Genomic DNA, 19,098 nt, shown 5'->3' on the forward strand with positions numbered 1-19,098 from the left:
TAGTTCCTATTGTGAAAGTTCCTTATAATAGCTGAATTTTCAATTTGGGTTGACCTAGCCCTTGGATTAACTAAGTGGAGGATGTTCAGCTAATGAAGGCAGTCTCTCAGGCCGTTATGTATGAAATATCATTTCCAATAAGTGAGCGTTTTCCGAGTTTGGATTGATGACTTCTTGATTAATCTCCTCGTCTACCCACAGGCTGTTACGTTCTCTGGTGGGTCTGAAACGAGTGATCATTAATGCAGCGCACTTCCTGATAATAAAGAATAAAGACATTTATCGCTTCTACCAGACGGAGCCCTTCTTGGAGACGGTGAGGAGCAGCAGGTTTTTTCCTCTAAAGTCAGCCAGTGTGTTTAATGCTCTGACCTGTAACTTCTGTCTCGATGACTGTAGGATGATAGACGCGCCACACAGGACTCTCTCCCGCAGCGTACGCTTATCGAGCTGGAATCTTCACCAAGGTGAGATGCTATCTTTAATGGATGTTGAATGGAGTCATTTTTAGTGTGGAGAATGTAGAGCTGCACAATTCATTCGCTCATTTTCTTTTCGGCTTAGTCCCTTTATTAATCTGGGGTCGCCACAGCGGAATGAACCACCAACTTATCAAGCATATGTTTTATGCAGAGGATTCCCTTCCAGCAGCAATCCATCACTGGAAAACACCCATGCACTCTCATTCACACAAACATACACTACGGACAATTTAGCTTACCCGATTCACCTATAGCGCATGTCTTTGAGGGAAACCCACGAGGAGAACATGCAAACTCCACACAGAAATGCCAACTCACCCAGCCGAGGCTTGAACCAGTGACCTTCTTGCTGTAAGGCGATCGTGCTACTCACTGCGCCACCATGATGTCGTTCTCCTAATTGTCCACTGCTTAAAGATTTTTAAAATATGACGCGACCCCCTACTGAGCTTATTGAGGCCCCCTTGTGGGCTGGGACCCCCCTGTTGGGAACTGCTGCACTAGATCGTGTCATTCACCAGTTTACAGTACTTTTTAATACTACAATTTTCAGTAGAAAGTTATTATATCAGCACGTTTTTTAGTTGTGTAGCAAGCAAAACTTGTCATGGAGTGCATGAATGCAAGAATCACTGGTCTCACTCTCTCACACGCTGTGTGCTAAAGCGACTATACAATGCTTACACCTATTACTAAGTAGGGAGCGCGTCACAGGTTGTCATTGTTCAAAAATGACCCAGTGTGAATATAAAAGCAAGTTCACTTGAGTAAAGCAGGCTAGGCAGACTATATTTACTAATGCTTTGTTGTTAAGCTAAAGAAAAATCGACATAATCGATGTTGTAAAAGGTCCCTTATGAAACTGAAAATAGTCACATCAATCTTTTTCCGGAAGATTTCAGTGGCTGAACAACACTTCTGTGCATTTAAGCCGTTCATAGCAACACAATCTACATCAGCTCTGCGTGACTAAAACAGTTTTAAAACAGAACATTACCCGTCTAAAAGAAATCCTTCAGCCATGGTGTCGTCCTTCCTTTAGTGTGCTAAACTAACTCCAATATTGATTTAGGATTTTCAAAAGTTTCGATTCAGCATTTGTTTTTATTGCTGTCTCTCTCTCGCGTGCACATAAATGCGGCAGGCGTGCATGCGCAAATGGCGGATCTGCGTGAACAGTGGTGCGCAGATGTACAAATCTACATTTGCTGACTGACAGTTTGGGCTACTTATCAGAACTATGGGAATTACCAGCCTGACAAATTTAAATCGGATGAACATTTTTCAGTTTTATGACTTATCCAGAATATAAAAATACATGCAAATATATTTAGATAATTTACTTTACTGTTGGTACTGTTGGATTGTGAAGAGACTTTCAACTGGCTCAAAAAATGTTTCTGAAGACACCTTTACCAACTTTATAGCTTATTTTCTCAGTATCGTTCAGCCATAGCAGCAAAGCTTTTAATGGTTTATCTTTTTTTTTTGTTACTTTTTTATTTTAATGCTATATTTTTCAAATTTTCAATTTCAGTTTTAGGTTGTTTCATGAAAGCTTTTGTAAGTTTTGGTTTAGTTTATATTTTATATTTTGTTATTTTATATATATTTTTTTCAATAATATTTGTTTAAATATTATGTTTTTATATATATATATGCGTGCAGCTTCAATCTTCTTTAATAAGGTCTTTAATAAATTACGGCAGTTTGCGTTCACTGAACAGTATGAATGATTAATAAATCCATATGAAACAGCCCCTTAAAAGTCACGTCTCGCTTTCAGTTTCGGGCCTTGGCACGTTTTGCACTCACACACAAGCGTACCGTGCCAAAGCCAAAGTGAACCGCGCTCAGGCACACCTTTTCCAACCGGGCCAGGGCCAGCCAAGTGAACCGTTCTTGAGCCCGATTCAGCGCGCACACACTTCTCAAACGATCCGGGAAACGGGCCTGGGCACGGTACGGATGGCATAGTGTGAGTAGGCCCTTAGTGTTTCCACAGCTTACATTCAATATTGTGCAAACCTTTGAGTGATAAAAATCAAATAATTTAACACTGGATCCAAAGCCACAAATGCAACTTAAATGCATAATTATGAAGAATTCAGACAAACACCTTCATATAAAAGATAAGTTTATAATATCATGCGCAGTTAAACATGACTAGTTTACATATTTTAGCACCTTTTTTGTACCTGTGTGCTTGACTGATGCGTTTGACTATAAAAGTGCCATCACGGGTATTGTTTCTGTCAAAGTGCTTTATTAGATCTCAAAATGATCAGTTGTTTTTACTAATTATTATTTTATTTAGGCTCGTTTTTCAGTAACTGTTATTAGTTTCATTTAGTATTACTTTGTCATTTATTGTGAGTCTTATTTTTATTTCAGTAAACGGAAAAGTTTTTTTGGCCAAGAGTTTTAGTCTTTGATTTTGCTTCGATTTACTAAAATAACCTTGGTGTGCAGATGTGATTTCCCCGATATTCCTCTTCCTCAGGTATCTGGTGCTGTTTAACCCGGTGGAGCAGGAGCGTCTGTGTTTGGTCACTGTCCTGGTGAATTCGGCAAGAGTGAGGGTGCTTACAGAAGACGGACAAACGCTACCGGTGCAGCTCAGCGCGCAGTGGATGTCCGCTACGGAGATGAGTGGGGAGGTTTATCAGGTGTGTGTAGAGTCAGTTTGAAAACATAGTCTGCTTTAAGCCTGGTTTATACTTCTGCGTCAAGTGACCAGCGTAACCATCGGCGCATGCAACACGCGTAACTGTGCATTTATGCTTCTGCGTGCTGTCTCTGTTGGTCTGCATTACACTTCCAAAACGCTAGTGGGCAGTGAGGTGTAAATGTTTCTCTGAGTCGAGTTTCTTCGCTGCTGTTTTGCTTTTCCTGAACACTTCCTGAATGTACAAGTGGCTTAAACTTGCTCATTTTGGGGCAGAAACCGGCGGACGTGCAACAACTTTAACTATGAGGTAAACACAAAACAAAACTTTCCATCCGGAGCTCCTTTACGGGACTCCACACTTGTAAACAATCGCTACATTGGGTTCGCGCCATTCGCACGGCTCTCGGTCCCGCCCAGACTCGTCAGCGCTACCAAGCCCGACCAATTACAGAGCTTGCGCTACGCGTCATTGCGACAAGTAGTTACATTTTTTGAAAGGTGCACGTCAGCGACGGCCACGGCGAAGGGCTATGCGTCAACGCCGTAGCATACGATTGCATTTGACGCAGAAGTATAAATCAGCCTTTAGTCAGTCTGATTGCAGGTGGATGATGCTAAATAGGGATCCAAAATAGTTTTACTATGTCCACTTTCTGTCAAAAATACATTAGACTATATTGGGGGAGGTGGGTTAGTGCGGTTGGCTTGGGGGTCGGCAGGATACAATTTCAGATATATAGCGTAGATTTGCATTCACGATATGTTGAGGTTGTCTCGAAGCAAAACACAGTAAGTAAATTAAGTATTGAACATGTCATGATTTTAAATGGTGAATTTAGTAGCTGTAGACATGGAATTGTTTCTGTAAAAACCTGAACAATTAAAACACAAATAAAACAAAACAAAAAATGCCAAGAATTGTGTTATTTGCAATAACAATGGAAAGGATGGAAAAAGAATTTTCAAATCTTCATGGTTGTCTACAAACGCTGATCTTTAGTTCTTATTTTCAATTGGATTCAGATCAGGTGATTGGCTGGGCCATTCTAGCAGCTTTATTTTCTTTTCTGAAACCAGAGTTTTCCTTTGCTGAGTTTGAAGTCATTATCTGTTTCCTTCCAAAAATGTAAATTAACTTTATGCGCAAAACTGAATTATCGCCTATAATCACATGACCTTTGCGCATACTAGAATTTGTTTGGGAAAAGTGTTTCCATCATAGTTTATATGCATCTTTTATTATCAAATAAAAAAGTTTTACATAACACTACCCAGTTATGCGCATATGTTTTTTATGTGCATTTTCAAAATGTATGCGCATCTTAGCGTTTTCATGAATCGTTTTTTTTATCGTGCATATCCAAAATGCATATTATTTTAAATAATAATAATGTATATTATTAAAAATAAGTGGATGGAAACATAGCTATTGTCTTGCTGAAATGTCCACCCTGGTTTTCATATTCATCATCTGTTAATGATAATGTTGGACTGAAGCAGCTAATGAGAAAAAGTACAGCTGCTGTCTAGTCTTTTCATGCCTTTTTACACCTTCCTTTCTTCATGTGTTCAATACCTTTTCCCTGTGTCATTTCATTTTATTGAACACAACTTGGATTCGGACACTATTTAGTTTTGTTTTGTTTGTACATGTGGATTACTTTAGCTGCTACTGACATCTGGTGAACATTTCGAGTCAGCAGCACCTTTAGCAATATGTTTTCTGAGTAAAAATAGAAATGTGTTCAATACATATTTTACCTGTTGTATATAAATTGAGAATTATTTACATTTCAAAAAGACAAGATGGCTCAGACAAGAAGATAAAAACTATGCTTAAAAAACTTTAGCTGCTTGTTCAAACTGCTTATTAAAAATTGATTTGAAACGACACAATTCTTACGTTTTTTTTGGAACAACTTAATTTTTTTAATGTTTAATCTACTTAAATTTGTAAAAAGTCATTTGTAAATCAACTTAATCGATTTGTTGTGGCACGACATGAAGAAATTATGTGGAACGCTGCATTTTTTATAATGTACACTCAAAATTAGGACAAGAGAGGATATCAATGCATTTTGATAATCCCAGAATCGATGCAGAATTGATTTCTCTAATGCTTTTTTGTTTTAGCCACAGCTCTACTGTACACAAGTGATGCATTTTAAATGATCATTAACAATTATTCTATCAATGTTTATTGTTATTCCTAGTCTTGACTAAATGTTAAACACAACAAGTGATAAAAGACCATTTTGAATGCATGTTAGTACCAGCTCTTCTCTTTGTCCAGGCTTCTTTCATGGCGCGTCTGCCGGCTCTGGGATTGGCCGTCTTCCACCTGTACGACTCTGCTGATTCGCCCATGACTCTGCGCTCCGAGACGCTGCTCAGGGTTCCAGGACGGGGTCAGAGCATTCGGGGTTTGGATCCTCTGCCTGTGCGCTCACAAACTGTTGATGGACAGCCGTTCTACATCCAAACCCAATCCCTCACTCTGGGCTTCTCTGGAGCCACAGGCCTGCTGGAGGTGAGAGCATTTCTGTGTGTCACTGCTGAAATTAAACACACAGGAAGTGAAGTGAGAAATTAACAAGGGTTCAGGGTGAAATTATACAAAAAACGTGATCTTGTTTGCATAATTCCTGAAGTGATTTGATTGCTAAAGCAACTTAGACTGCATATGCAAACGATTTAGTTAAGCAGAATTCCTTTGGTGGAATAAGAACGTGGAATAATTGGTTGTCTATATTGAATATGTTTCATTTACAGATGTTAGTCATAAGTCGTCACTAGTTTATACAGAATAAAAAAATATTTTACTCAAATAATAAATGATAAAAAAAATAAACAATTGTTGATTAACTCTAATCTTTAGTACTTATTTTATATTGGACTCAAGTCAGGTAGTTGGCTGGGCCATTCTAGCAGCTTTATTTTCTTTTCTGACACCAGAGTTTTTCCTTAAGTCTCTTTGGGGTCATTGTCTTGCTTAAATGGCCACTTTCATCTTCATCATCTGGTAATGTGAATGTTAAACTTAACGCCTAATATTAATTATTAAAAAAATCTATATTGTATACTATATAAAATATATAACTGCTCATTTAATTTACCTTTGCATTCATCCAGTCTTTCAATTACTGATAACAATTCAAATTGTTTTATTACTAAATAAAAATCAGATCAAACCTTTTTTAGCTTTTTTTTTTCAAATGTATATTTTTCATGATAAATTAAAATGATTATTTGTAAACATGCTTTATTTGTAATGTATTTTTTTTGCAAAATAGTATGTTTTTTTTTTACATTTAGACAAATTTTTATATCAAATTTTATCAACAATTTTTAGCAATATTTAGCTAATCATACTATGAATATTCATTTGTATACAGTGTATTTTGAAGTTTTGGTGCCTAAATTCATTATATTAGTCCTTAAGCAGTTTATTTTTAAGTTATTTAGACCAGTGTTTCTCAACCACGTTCCTGTAGGACCACCATCACTGCATGTTTTGATGTCTCTTTTGTCTGTCACACCCATTACAGGTCTTTCAGTCTCTGCTAATGAGCTGATGATCTGAATCAGGTGTGTTTGGTTAAGGAGGCATGGAAAAAGTGCAGAGCTGGTGGTGCTCCAGCAACGTGGTTGAGAAACACTGATTCAGACCAAATCATATTGCATTTTGATATCAGCTGTTATACAAATCATTATCGTTTTCAGCCTTGCAGGATTTGCAAGTAGTAAAGTCAGGGAATAAATACTCCAAACATCAGCTCGACTCATCTAATATTGCATGCTTATAATAAAAAGGAAGTTTCCAAGTTATGACACCAGCAGTCTATTTTTATATCCAGTCATCTGGCTGAGTATTTTTTTTATTGGTTGCCAGATGAAATGAAACTCATGTTTTTTTTGTAGCACATATGCGTTTATGTCCTCTTTTGCATTCTGAGTCAGCAGATGAGTCTGCAATGATTAATTCTCCGGCTTTTCTCCATCAGAGCATTCGACGGAAAGACGATCCCCAGGAGGTGAGGGTACAGATTCAGTTCCTCACCTACGGTACGCGACCCTCCAAGGACAAGAGCGGGGCCTATCTGTTCCTGCCGGATGGAAATGCTAAGGTAGCGTCCGCTTGTCTTGCCTGGCAATTCTTCAAACAACGTGAGGCGGATTAAAGCCTGACTTGCACTGTGAGATTTCAGATGTTATTTAGGTATTTGAGACTAATTTAAAAAAATATTTTTAAGTGATTCATAGAATTGTAGGCTGAAAAAAATCTGTATTTGATCACAGGTTTGATATGTTCATCCACAGCCACTTAATGATTACTGAGATCAAATTCTTACTTCAATAAAATTCTGGCCGTGTCTGAAGATTTAACTAAGATCTAACTACAACCACCGTCAAACCAAGAACCCATAAAAGCATCAAAAATTAAGATGCAAAGAGCCTGACAGCTCAAACCAAATTAGGGAAAATTAGAAAAAAATTGATAATTCATTCATTCATTTTCTTGTCGGCTTAGTCCCTTTATTCATCCGGGGTCGCCACAGCGGAATGAACCACCAACTTATCCAGCAAGTTTTTACGCAGCGGATGCCCTTCCAGCCGCAACCCATCTCTGGGAAACATTCACACACACACACACACACATACCCTACAGACAATTTAGCCTACCCAATTCACCTGTACCGCATGTCTTTGGACTGTGGGGCTTTGGACTGTCTTCACACAGAAACGCCAACTGAGCTGAGGCTCGAACCAGCGACCTTGCGACCTTCTTGCTGTGAGGCGAATGTGCTACCCACTGCGCCACTGCGTCGCCTAAAATTGATAATAAAATATATAGTTCTATATATAGTTTTATAGTTCTGGTCCTTGATTCCGATTGGTTGAGCTGCGTTTCAAGCTGTCGTAAAATACTCTACAAACGTAAACCTGTGGCTGTGGCTTGGCAACCTTTCCACTATCAATACTGTGCTAAAGAGGTTTTTTGTTGTGGTTCTGTTTAGTGAAATAACAGTTTTATAAGAGCAATAAACTCTTTGAAACCATAGTTTACAGTGAATTACAACATCTTATGCCGAGTTGAGACTGCATAATTTTTAGCCTTGATTTTGCCTGCTGACAAGTTTTGAGAAATCACAGACGAATGCCTGAAATCACAGGCAAATTGTTGCTCATTTATGTGAGTAACAATCATGCAATGTGAACTACCAAGGACACCATCTGAGAGAATCGCCAATGAGTTGCAGACACCCGTGAGATATTTGGCGTGCTAAATATCTGGAGCTGTCGGTGATTCAAATCATGCCGTGTGAAATGTGTTCTGACTGAAAATCTCATCTGTGATTACCTACAGCCAATGAGAGAGCAGCATCCTCTAGTATGGGTACCTGCAGGCCAGTGGGAGGCTGGGGGAGAAGTTCATTTTCTCATTTTCAGTTTATTTTTACTTAAGAAATCAAGGAAAAAGTATTGTAAATTTGGCAGGAGCACCCATGTCTGTTTGACGTGTCATCTGAGAAATATCACAACCAGATTGAAAATTAAAAAGTTGAAAAGAAATTGCTAATTCCCTTCAAAAGCCAAGTGAGAAAATATATAAGTAGATTTTCTACCCCACTAAAGGCTTCTTTCTCATTATGTAGTTAATAACCAAAGATATACTACGTGACCTTGCGTTGTTTCCATCCCACATAGCAAAATTTCTCTGGCCCACACAATCAGGTTTTGCTTGGCCCACATGCCGCAGTGAATTACGGTACATGACTGGACCAAATCTGGCTTCCAGACAAGGGCCAAACACAGACCATATCTGGGCCAAGTCTCAGCCAAGTTAATAACTCATAACTGGGCCTAAACTGGGCCTGATAGGTTGGTGTGTCACGATTGCAATGAAATTGATAAACCCATGGAGTGATGCGCTTTAGGCACACTATGGGCACGCTTTTTCTCAAAGTGACCTGATTAATAGAATTTTTTTTCTTTACTCAAAAATGATTTTAGTGTATTTTAAATGTGGGTCAAGACTGGCCAAACTCACATGGCCCACCTATCAAATGTTTAAATCTGGGCCAAATACTACGTTTTACATCTCGCCCAAATCTTGTGTGCCGCCTTAAAACGGTGCCACCTCTGCCAAACCCGGGCCATGTTTGGCCCACATGCTGTATGCCAGTGCCGGATAAATGCCTGCTATGCCAGCTTTTTGCCAAATCTGGGCCAGAATTCTTTGCTACTAGGGATGTCATTTCTCGGGTGTTTTTGGTTGCGAGATACAGTTTGCGGGCCGAGACAAAGTTGTCTGTAATTCTGTCTTGTGTAAAGTCATGCAGTGTGAAACCCCCTATCATCAAACCAACTTGCAGTGTAAACACAGCACCGATGAAATGCTACCGCTAGATAGTTATGCAAACATCTGCAGTGTGAAAACATCTGTGACATGACTACTTTGAAAAACGTGCGGTCTGAACCAAGTTCAGAGGGGGTTTTAGACACTGTGTGTCATAGTTAATAATCAGGGCTTGACATTTGCTTTTTTGATCACCGGCCACAGTGGCTAGTAGTTTTCCAACGTTACTAGCCACTCTGCATTTTCACTAGCCACAATTTTGTTGTTGGGAAAATATTTTTTTATATGCATAAATATAACTTTGACAAGTTACTTGATTTAGATTTTGTGTTTTGGCCACATGCCTCCTCATTCATTTCACGTTTTGTGTGTCGTGTATAAGCAAATGGGTCATGGTTTCATAGTGTTATACTGCAATTAGTTTTAATTTCACATGACTTTTCAGAACTCAAAATTAAGGATTTACCAAATTTATCTCTGACCACACCAAACAATTATTTCTTTGCCACAATTTTTAAGTGTGTCAAAACCAGCTAAATATAGCTCCATCCTATACTTTTTATTTAACAAAACAATTGACTTTTAAAAATAATTATTGTCAAAATATGCACAGCAATCTGTCCTGGCTAAAGGTCTCTCAGATCACCAGTTAACTGCACATAAATGGAGAGTTAATCTCATATTAAAGCAATGTTGTTGTAAAAAAATAATAATAATTAAACCATATAAACAAAACTAACCATAAGCAAAAGAAAGCAGGTGAAAAACATAGTGTGTGTGATAATGGAAAGATGATCACACGGTTAAGGCCAATTAATAATCTGTTCAAAGCGAAAGCAACCGGTGCTGCTTACAAAAAGACATATTTGGAGCTCTTGAAAGCAGCAATACTGTGTCTGTGGGTGCATTAGCATAACCTTGTTTGTCTGACTATTTAAAAGAGAACTGATCACAGTTGCGTTCAAGGCATGGTTGCTTCAAGCAAGGAAACAGGAGCGCGCACATGCTTTAAACAGTCGCGCGCATCACATCAGCTGTTAGCGCGACTTATCATCCTCTTATTCGATTTTCATCTGCTTTCTTCTGCTCGCGAGAACGCAATTTTTTTTGTTAGTCGTGCTGTTTCTCCATTCTAAGATCACATTTGCACGCATATTGGGTCATTCTTATCATCGAACCTTGATTTTAAGAAAACCACAATTTAAATATTATTTTCAACCAGCCAAAGTGGCTAGTGGGAGTGACTGTCTAACCCGCCAAAGCTGAAATCTTCCCGCATTTGGCGGGTTGACAGGTGTTAATGTTAAGCCCTGTTAATAATGCACCTTAGCTGTTAAAAAATCACTGTAAACCACAGCTTCTTGCTTTGAGTAATGGTGGGAAAATTTGATTTCGAACAGTATTTTGACAGGCCTAAAAAGGAAGCGGCCTTGAGAGAAATGCAAACATCACATATGGTTCGAAAACAGGGGATTGGTTTAAAATTGTGTTATATTTCATTTATTCAGTTTGATGTAGTGTAAATCTCTGGACGAGTCTTCTTGTGTGTATTTATTTATTTATTTTTGTTAAAGAATACATTGCATAGAGCAGTGTTTCCCAACTCTGTTCCTAAAGGCCCACCAGCACTACACAGTTTCAACCTCTTCCTAATCAAACACACACGAATCAATCCATCAGAGCATAAGTAGAGACTCCAAAACCTGAAATGAATGGGTCAGGTAAGGGAGACATCCAAAATATGTAGTGTTGGTGTGACAACAGGAGCTCGGTTGGGAAACACTGATATAGAGACTAAAACAGCATGATTTATTTCGCTGTGTTGTGAACTCCGGTTAGGAAACACTGGCATAGAGAATGATACAGTGTTTTTTTTTATCACATGTTAGTTTATACATTTCTAGCTACCATAATGGTTGTAAATACATGTAGAGAACAAAAAAAAATCATTAGTACATATAAAAGATTAACATTATAATAATATTAGAATAATAAGAAGAAAAAAGGCACAAGTGGAGAAAGAAAGGTGTGACGTTGATCATAACAATATGGCTTATTATTGAGTTCGTCTCTTTAGGAAAATAGTCGCAATACATGTGTTATTTGTTCCATTTCAAACACTTCTTGAATGTATGCGTCCATTACTGACACGTCTTTAGAGATACATCCAGCTGCTGAACCGCAGAACTAACACACGTTTTAGGCACACACAATCTAGCACACACTATTTAGGCAAACCATATATGGTTACTAATTAATCCCTTAGCATTATGGCCACCTATTCAATTTCACAAACATGGTTTCCCATTTCAGTCATTATTACTATTATATCGTAATGATCGTTTTAACATCTGTGGAGTTTTTGGAACTCAAATTATGTAAATAAAAACAATTGGTTAAAGACATATATGACTTAATTCACGAGTCCACATACACAAAGAAAACATAATAGACTGTAAAATTGTAGGATTAAGTGTAATAAACTAATTTAGCATCTTAATCTTATCATACTTGGTTAAAATCACTTTGTTGTAAAATATAAAAAGCAAACAATAATGTGTCGCATTAAAATTAATTAGCCTACTGTAGTTAATCATTTAAACAATATGTAATATAGTTATTAACTGATTATCTTTACCGATTATCTGATTATAAACTATTATCTTTTACTAAACTGTCACAGCTGTTATATATATATATATATATATATATATATATATATATATATATATATATATATATATATATATATATATATATATATATATATATATATATATATATATATATATATATATATGCCCCTGGTTGTTTTTTTTCCAAATTTCTGTTTAATGGAGGGAAGATTGTTTCAGCACATTTCTAAGCAAAATAGTTTTAGAAATCTATTTCTAATAACTGATTTATTTTATCGTTGCCATGATGACTGTAAATAATATTTTACTAGATATTTTTCAAGACACTTCTATACAGCTTAAAGTGACATTTAAAAGCTGAACTAGGTTAATAAGGTGAACTAGGCAGGTTAGGGTAATTAGGCAAGTTATTGTATAACGATGGTTTGTTCTGTAAACTATTAAAAAAATAAATTAGCTTAAAGGGGCTAATAAGTTTGTCCTTAAAATGGCTTTTAAAAAAATTAATAACTGCTTTTATTTTAGCCGAAATAAAACAAGTTAGACTTCCTTCAGAAGAAAAAATATTATCAGACATACTGTGAACATTTCCTTGCATTGTTAAACATCATTTGGGAAATATTAAAAAAAGAAAAAAAAAATCAAAAGGGGGCTAATAATTCTGACTTCAACTGTATATATTTACTTATTTTTCTATTAATTATTAATAGTTAATTTGTTCCTACTGCTAAATTTTGGTTTAAAAACAATATATTGCTTACTATAAATTACTATAGTATTAAATGTGGGAAATCATTAATTAAAGTTATTAGAAAATTAGTTAAATAAACACTATTAAATCGCTTGAGTAAAATATTAATATAGTGTTTTACATTTTTTATTACATGTAAAACGAGTTTTATTGCATATAAAATGTATTATTGCCTATATTAACTTGCTATTATTTCCTTTTAATGAATTCATCATATAAATTAAACCTGTAATATTTAGATTGTTCAGCAAGGCCGGCAAACGAGTATCTGCCATATTATTGTCAGATGATAATGACTGTTCAGCTATGATGACTGAAAGAAAACTGTTCAGTCTATTATATGGAATGTCTATCGGAAACAATGCGCCCAATTCGCCCGTCTCGATCGCAATATTTATGAAATAAATAAACACTTTTGTTTATTGTGTACAATATTTATTAACCATATATATCAAAATATATAGATGACGATGTTCAAAAAGACGTTAATAACATTAACATCCGTCTTAACCATATATGGTTTGCTTCGGTTGTGTGTGTCAGATTGTGTGTGCCTAAAACATGTGTAGTTCTGCGGGCCTGTAGCTGGATATTATTGCGTCTTGACTGTTGCACAACTATGGCCATTTTCCAGCTTTACGTGGGGATCGCCAAACAGTCTGTCCAGCTACATCACTACTAAAAAATAAAACCGAACACATTCTTTTCTCTCGTTCTCAGCCGTATTCGCAGAGAGAGACCCCTATCGTGCGTGTGGTTGAAGGTCCTCTGTTTGCGGAGGTTGTGGCACATTATCAGCACTTCCAGCAGACGGTCCGCATTCATAATGTTCCAGGTACTCCATCTGTCCTGCGTGCAAACATGTGTGAGGACATCCTGGCCTGTCTGATCATTTATTCCTGACGTGTCTCTGCTCTGTCATTCAGGGGTTGACGGTCTTTCTTTGGACATCACCACTATGGTGGACATCAGAGATCAGAATAACAAAGAGCTGGCCATGAGGTTCGTCACCGACATCCAGAGCGGAGATACTTTCTACACGGATCTCAACGGCTTTCAGGTGAATCCACACGACTAGAAACTGTTGCTGGGCTAACATGCGGGTTTGTTAATCAGAGCCTTTACAGTAATCTGAAGTGAGAGTTCAGCCAAAAATGGACATTTGCTTGTAGTTTGCTATCCCTGAGGTCATCAGAGATGTAGGTGAGTGCTGCTGGCAGCTAGCTCTCTGCAACTCTCACATGGTCGCCCACTGAAGCTAAGCAGGGCTGCGCCCGGTCAGTACCTGGATGGGAGACCACATGGGAAAGCTAGGTTGCTGCCGGAAGTGGTGTTAGTGAGGCCAGCAGGGGCGCCCAACCTGCGGGCTGTGTGGGTCCTAATGCCCCATTATAGTGACGGGGACGCTATACTGCTCAGTGAGCGCCGTCTTTCGGATGAGACGTTAAACCGAGGTCCCGACTCTCTGTGGTCGTTAAAAATCCCAGGATGTACTTCGAAAAGAGTAGGGGTTTAACCCCGGCATCCTGGCCAAATCTGCCCACTGGCCTCTGTCCATCACGGCCTCCTAACCATCCCCATATTCAATTGGCTTCATCACTGTCTCCTCTCCACCAATCAGCTGGTGTGTGGTGTGCGGTCTGGTGCAAAATGGCTGCCGTCGCGTCATCCAGGTGGATGCTGCACACTGGTGGTGGATGAGGAGAACCCCCCCATTGTGTAAAGCGCTTTGAGTGCCCAGAAAAGCGCTATATAAATGTAAGGACTTATTATTATTATTATTATTAGTTAAGGACAGTGTCAAAAATTACAATAGTTATTTTGCTAGCGCACGCCTTGGGTAGCCTAGTTTAGCCAGTTTAGCCATTCTCAAAGGGCCGATAGCCTTTGACGTGCATTTTATAAATCACTAAAGATCACGTTTTGAGCTAAAAATCTTCTCTAGTGTTCTGAAGTCGCTAAATGTGACCTGAGGGGGAGTAAAATTACAGCTAATTTGTGTTGATTGGTTGAACTCTTTCTTCAGCGAGCACACAGAGCAGAAGTTGATTTGTTCTACTGTGGCTCCACACTGCTCATCTGCCAGATAATCAAGCTAATGCCGCATGCCTTTTCTGCTCATCAGATTCAGCCTCGGCGATACTTCCAGAAACTTCCACTACAAGCCAATTTCTACCCCATGCCCAGCACAGCATACATCCAGGACAGCCAGTACCGGCTCACGCTCCACACGGCACAGGCTCTGGGGGTTACCAGTCTGGCCAGCGGTGAGTCGGGCTCCGTTTAGTGGATTCTTGCATGAAATGTCATGTCAGTACTCTATTTATATAGTAGTTGTATTACAGATTTGTTTTAATTTTACACACATGTATTTTTATTTTGTTCATACAGATATTAGTGCAAAAACAGAAATACAAATATTATTTATATGAACCCTTCAAAAATATAGCAGCGCATATCCCAAATGAAAGTTTTTCATTCATTTATTCATTTTATTGTCAGCTTAGTCCCTCTATTAATCCGGGGTCGCCACAGCGGAATGAACCACCAACTTATCCAGCAAGTTTTTATGCAACGGATGCCCTTCCAGCCGCAACCCATCTCTGGGAAACATCCACACACACTCATACATTACGGACAATTTAGCCTACCCAATGCACCTGTACCGCATGTCTTTGGACTGTGAAGGAACATGCGGAGGAAACTCATGCGAAGGCAGGGAGAACATGCAAACTCCACAGAGAAACGCCATCTGAGCTGAGACTTGAACCAGCAACCTAGCGACCTTCTTGCTGTGAGGCGACAGCACTACTTACTGCGCCACTGCTTCGGCCAAAGTTTTTTTTATATCAGCATGTCAGCCAGTGTTAGATTATTTTGTTTACACAAATTTATGTAGTTTTTGTTCAAATTTGATGCACTAAAATACCATTAAGCAGGCCATTTATATAACAATTTAAAATAAATTAAGCTGTAAAACTCGCTGATATGCAAAATCTTAAGAATTGATTTAATACCAATGTAGTTTGTATAAAACAAATACATTTGTATAAAAGTTGGGCTATGCGCTGCTATTTTTAAAAAATTTTTATAAGAGTTAATATAAATATTATTTGTATTTCTGTTTTTGCACCAATATTTTGTATTAACAAAATAAAAATATATTTGTGTGGAATTTAAATAAACCTGTACTACTGCTACTACTATACCAAATAGAGTAAATACCCTCATCGGCCACTTTTTTTAGGTACACCTGTCTAACTGCTCATTTATGCTATTTTTTTCTAATCAGCCAATCACATGGCAGCAACTCAATGCATTTAGGCATGTAGACATGGTCAAGACGATCTGCTGCAGTTCGGAAAGGTGATTTAAGTGACTTTGAATGTGGCATGGTTGTTTGTGCCAGACGGGCTGATCTGAGAATTTCAGAAACTGCTGATTTACTTTTCACGCACAACCATTTCTAGGGTTTACAGAGAATGGTCCAGAATGATGTCAGTGGAGAATGGCCAGACTGGTTCCAGCTGATAGGAAGGCAACAGTAACTCAAATAACCACTCATTACAACCGAGGTATGGAGAAGAGCATCTCTGAACACGCAACACGTCCAGTCTTGAGACGGATGGGTTACAGCAGCAGAAGACCACACCGTTTGCCACTCCGGTCAGCTAAGAGCAGGAAACTGAGGCTAAAATTCACACAGGCTCACCAAAACTGGAAAATAGAAGATTGGAAAAATGTTTGACTTGATTTTTGCTGCAACATTCGGATGGTAGGGTCAGAATTTGGTGTCAACAACATGAAAGCATGGATCCATCCTGCCTTGTATCAATACTTGAGGCTGGTGGTGGTGGTGTAATGGTATGGGGAATATGTTCTTGGCACACTTTGGGCCCATTAGTACCAGTAGAGCATCTAGTCAACGCCACAGCCAAATCTGCAGCGACTGCGTGATGCTATCATGTCAATGTAGACCAAAATCTCTGAGGAATATTTCCAGTATCTTGTTGAATCTATACGAAGGATTAAGGCAGTTCTGAAGGCAAAAAAACCTTGTACTAGTTAGGTGTACCTAATAAAGTGGGTGGTGAGTGTAATTTTGATAATATCTTAATATTGGTTATATTTCTGCTGATATTCCCTTGTTGATATTCCTGTTTATAAATGTTTTATTTATTTTTTTATTTTATATAATCGCAGAGATTACAGTAGGATATTTTTGCAATATCATTGATTTACAGCTATAATCAAATCCTGTTCATAGAAAGGTTAGTAGTTAACATTTATACAATAGTATTTATGTGTAAAACACAAGCCTGATGAAGGTGACCTGCACTGTACTGTACCACTCAGCGGAAACGACTCATTTTAGTTATTGAATCATACTTTATTTATTTATTTATTTATTTATTTATTTATTTATTTATTTGTTTGTTTTAAAGAGCAAATTTAAGTGTGAAAACTAATACAGGATTTGACACACTCCTTGAATTGGATCGTATTTGCATAAAATGCTAAATTGCAGCATGTAGCTCAACTTTTTTAATTGGCTTATTCATATTAAATAGTTTGCATGACTTCATGCTTCGGGAAGGTTACTAAGCAACAATAGCACACCCTAATTAATATTCATGAGCTGAGCCATTTCCATACTAAGATTTTAACTTTTTTTCTACAATTGGAGCTGTTGGAAAAACTTGCTTCATTATGTTGCTTTCAATTTCGTATCGACTAAAGTAGCGCTACCTTTTAGATCCATAGCAGTGAGGAACATGAATCAGGGAGTGAGATGGTAGGGAGGTGGAAAACACTAACAGTGGGACACACTGCTCTGCTTGTGTATTGATTCGATGCAATGTATCCAATAATGAAGATGAAGTGAGTGTACCGTCTAATGCTCAGCCTCGCTCTCTCTCGCTCTCTTCATCTTTCCCTTTTATGCTCTCTCAATCTTCCACAGGTCAGCTGGAGGTAATCCTGGACCGCAGACTGATGCAGGATGATAACAGGGGATTGGGACAAGGCCTGAAAGACAACAAACGGACAGCTAACAGGTTCCGTCTTTTGCTGGAGAGGCGGAGCAACAGTGCAAAGGTGAGGTCTGATTGGATATGGATATAAAGGCGCTAAATTAGGGCTGCTCAACCCTGTTCCAGGAGATCTACTTTCCTACAGAGTTCAGCTTCAACCCTGATCAAACACACCTGAACCAATTAATTAATCAGGCCCTGAGCAGCACTTGATAATTACAGGCAGGTGTGTTTGATATGGGTTGCAACTGAAATCTGCAGGAAGGTAGATCTCCAGGAACTGGCTTGAGCACCTCTGCACTAAATCGAGCTCAGAGTTTGGATTAGTACAGGATTTTTGGTAAGTTTAAATTAGGCCAAATTTACAAAAAAAAAAACAATTGGTATAGAAGTGACTTGGCTGTGAATAATGAGCTTTAAATTTCAAAACTGTGTTATAGTCCAGTGTTTCTCAACTACGTTCCTGAGGGACCACCAGCTTTGCACATTTTCCATGTCTTCTCCACCAAACATCACAGCTCATTAGCAGAGACTAAGGCCCAATCCCAATTCTACCCCTTAGCCTTTCTTCTTACCACTACCCCTTGTTTTGCGCATTCCCGTGAAAGGGTAGGGGTGTCTCAATTCTGTTTAGCTTAAAGAAGTAGTGCTAAGGGGAAAGGTTAGATACTAACCTAGATAATAGCACTTCGAATGGAGATTTTTCAGGACCACCCTCGAAACCAAAGGGGTAAGAAAATTTCCTAGAATACAGCAGCCACAATGACAGTATAGCTGCACCCAGAAGTAAGGAGACGCATAAATTAATATTTTTTGTCATTATTACGAATTTTACAACAAATCAGCACATGTTTTAATACATTTATAAGTGTGTTCGTGTTTTACGGTCATGCTTTTAAACAAAAAACGCTAAATTTCGATATCTATAATCCATAATCATAACTCCTGTACAGCAGTCCCACAACATTCTGACACTCGATGACACTCAGAAACCCTGTCAGAAAGGTCTAGTGGGTTAGAATGGGCTTTTTACAGTGTCTGCTATTAATGTTAATGTTGTTTTGGTGTGTTTACATAGATGAATATGGCCACTGTGTAAATGCACAGAACAGTTACGATCTTATAGCCACATTAGATCATGATAACACAATATATGGCTTCTGT

General features: G+C 38.2%; 1 protein-coding gene across 26 annotated transcripts in view; it reads left to right on the plus strand.

The window, feature by feature from the left end:
- The window catches only part of man2a2 (mannosidase, alpha, class 2A, member 2), an 80,163-nt gene that overhangs the window by 45,379 nt on the left and 15,686 nt on the right, over nucleotides 1-19,098 (plus strand). For 25 of the 26 annotated variants that reach the window (XR_012400225.1, XR_012400228.1, XR_012400227.1 and 22 more), the window contains 9 exons: nucleotides 202-316; nucleotides 400-467; nucleotides 2,986-3,151; nucleotides 5,447-5,683; nucleotides 7,158-7,280; nucleotides 13,622-13,736; nucleotides 13,828-13,961; nucleotides 15,027-15,168; nucleotides 17,865-17,998. Coding sequence is in view for 14 of the 26 variants with exons in the window: in XM_073942810.1 (XP_073798911.1) it covers nucleotides 202-316; nucleotides 400-467; nucleotides 2,986-3,151; nucleotides 5,447-5,683; nucleotides 7,158-7,280; nucleotides 13,622-13,736; nucleotides 13,828-13,961; nucleotides 15,027-15,168; nucleotides 17,865-17,998 (1,234 nt within the window). In the remaining 12 variants the exon portion in view is untranslated. Of the gene's footprint in view, nucleotides 1-201; nucleotides 317-399; nucleotides 468-2,985; nucleotides 3,184-3,735; nucleotides 5,109-5,446; nucleotides 5,684-7,157; nucleotides 7,281-13,621; nucleotides 13,737-13,827; nucleotides 13,962-15,026; nucleotides 15,169-17,864; nucleotides 17,999-19,098 lie in introns of those variants that run through there. The other variant, XM_073942819.1, reaches the window with a different exon arrangement.

Source organism: Danio rerio, chromosome 25 (assembly GCF_049306965.1).
Source record: "Danio rerio strain Tuebingen ecotype United States chromosome 25, GRCz12tu, whole genome shotgun sequence".
Lineage (NCBI taxonomy): Eukaryota > Metazoa > Chordata > Actinopteri > Cypriniformes > Danionidae > Danio > Danio rerio.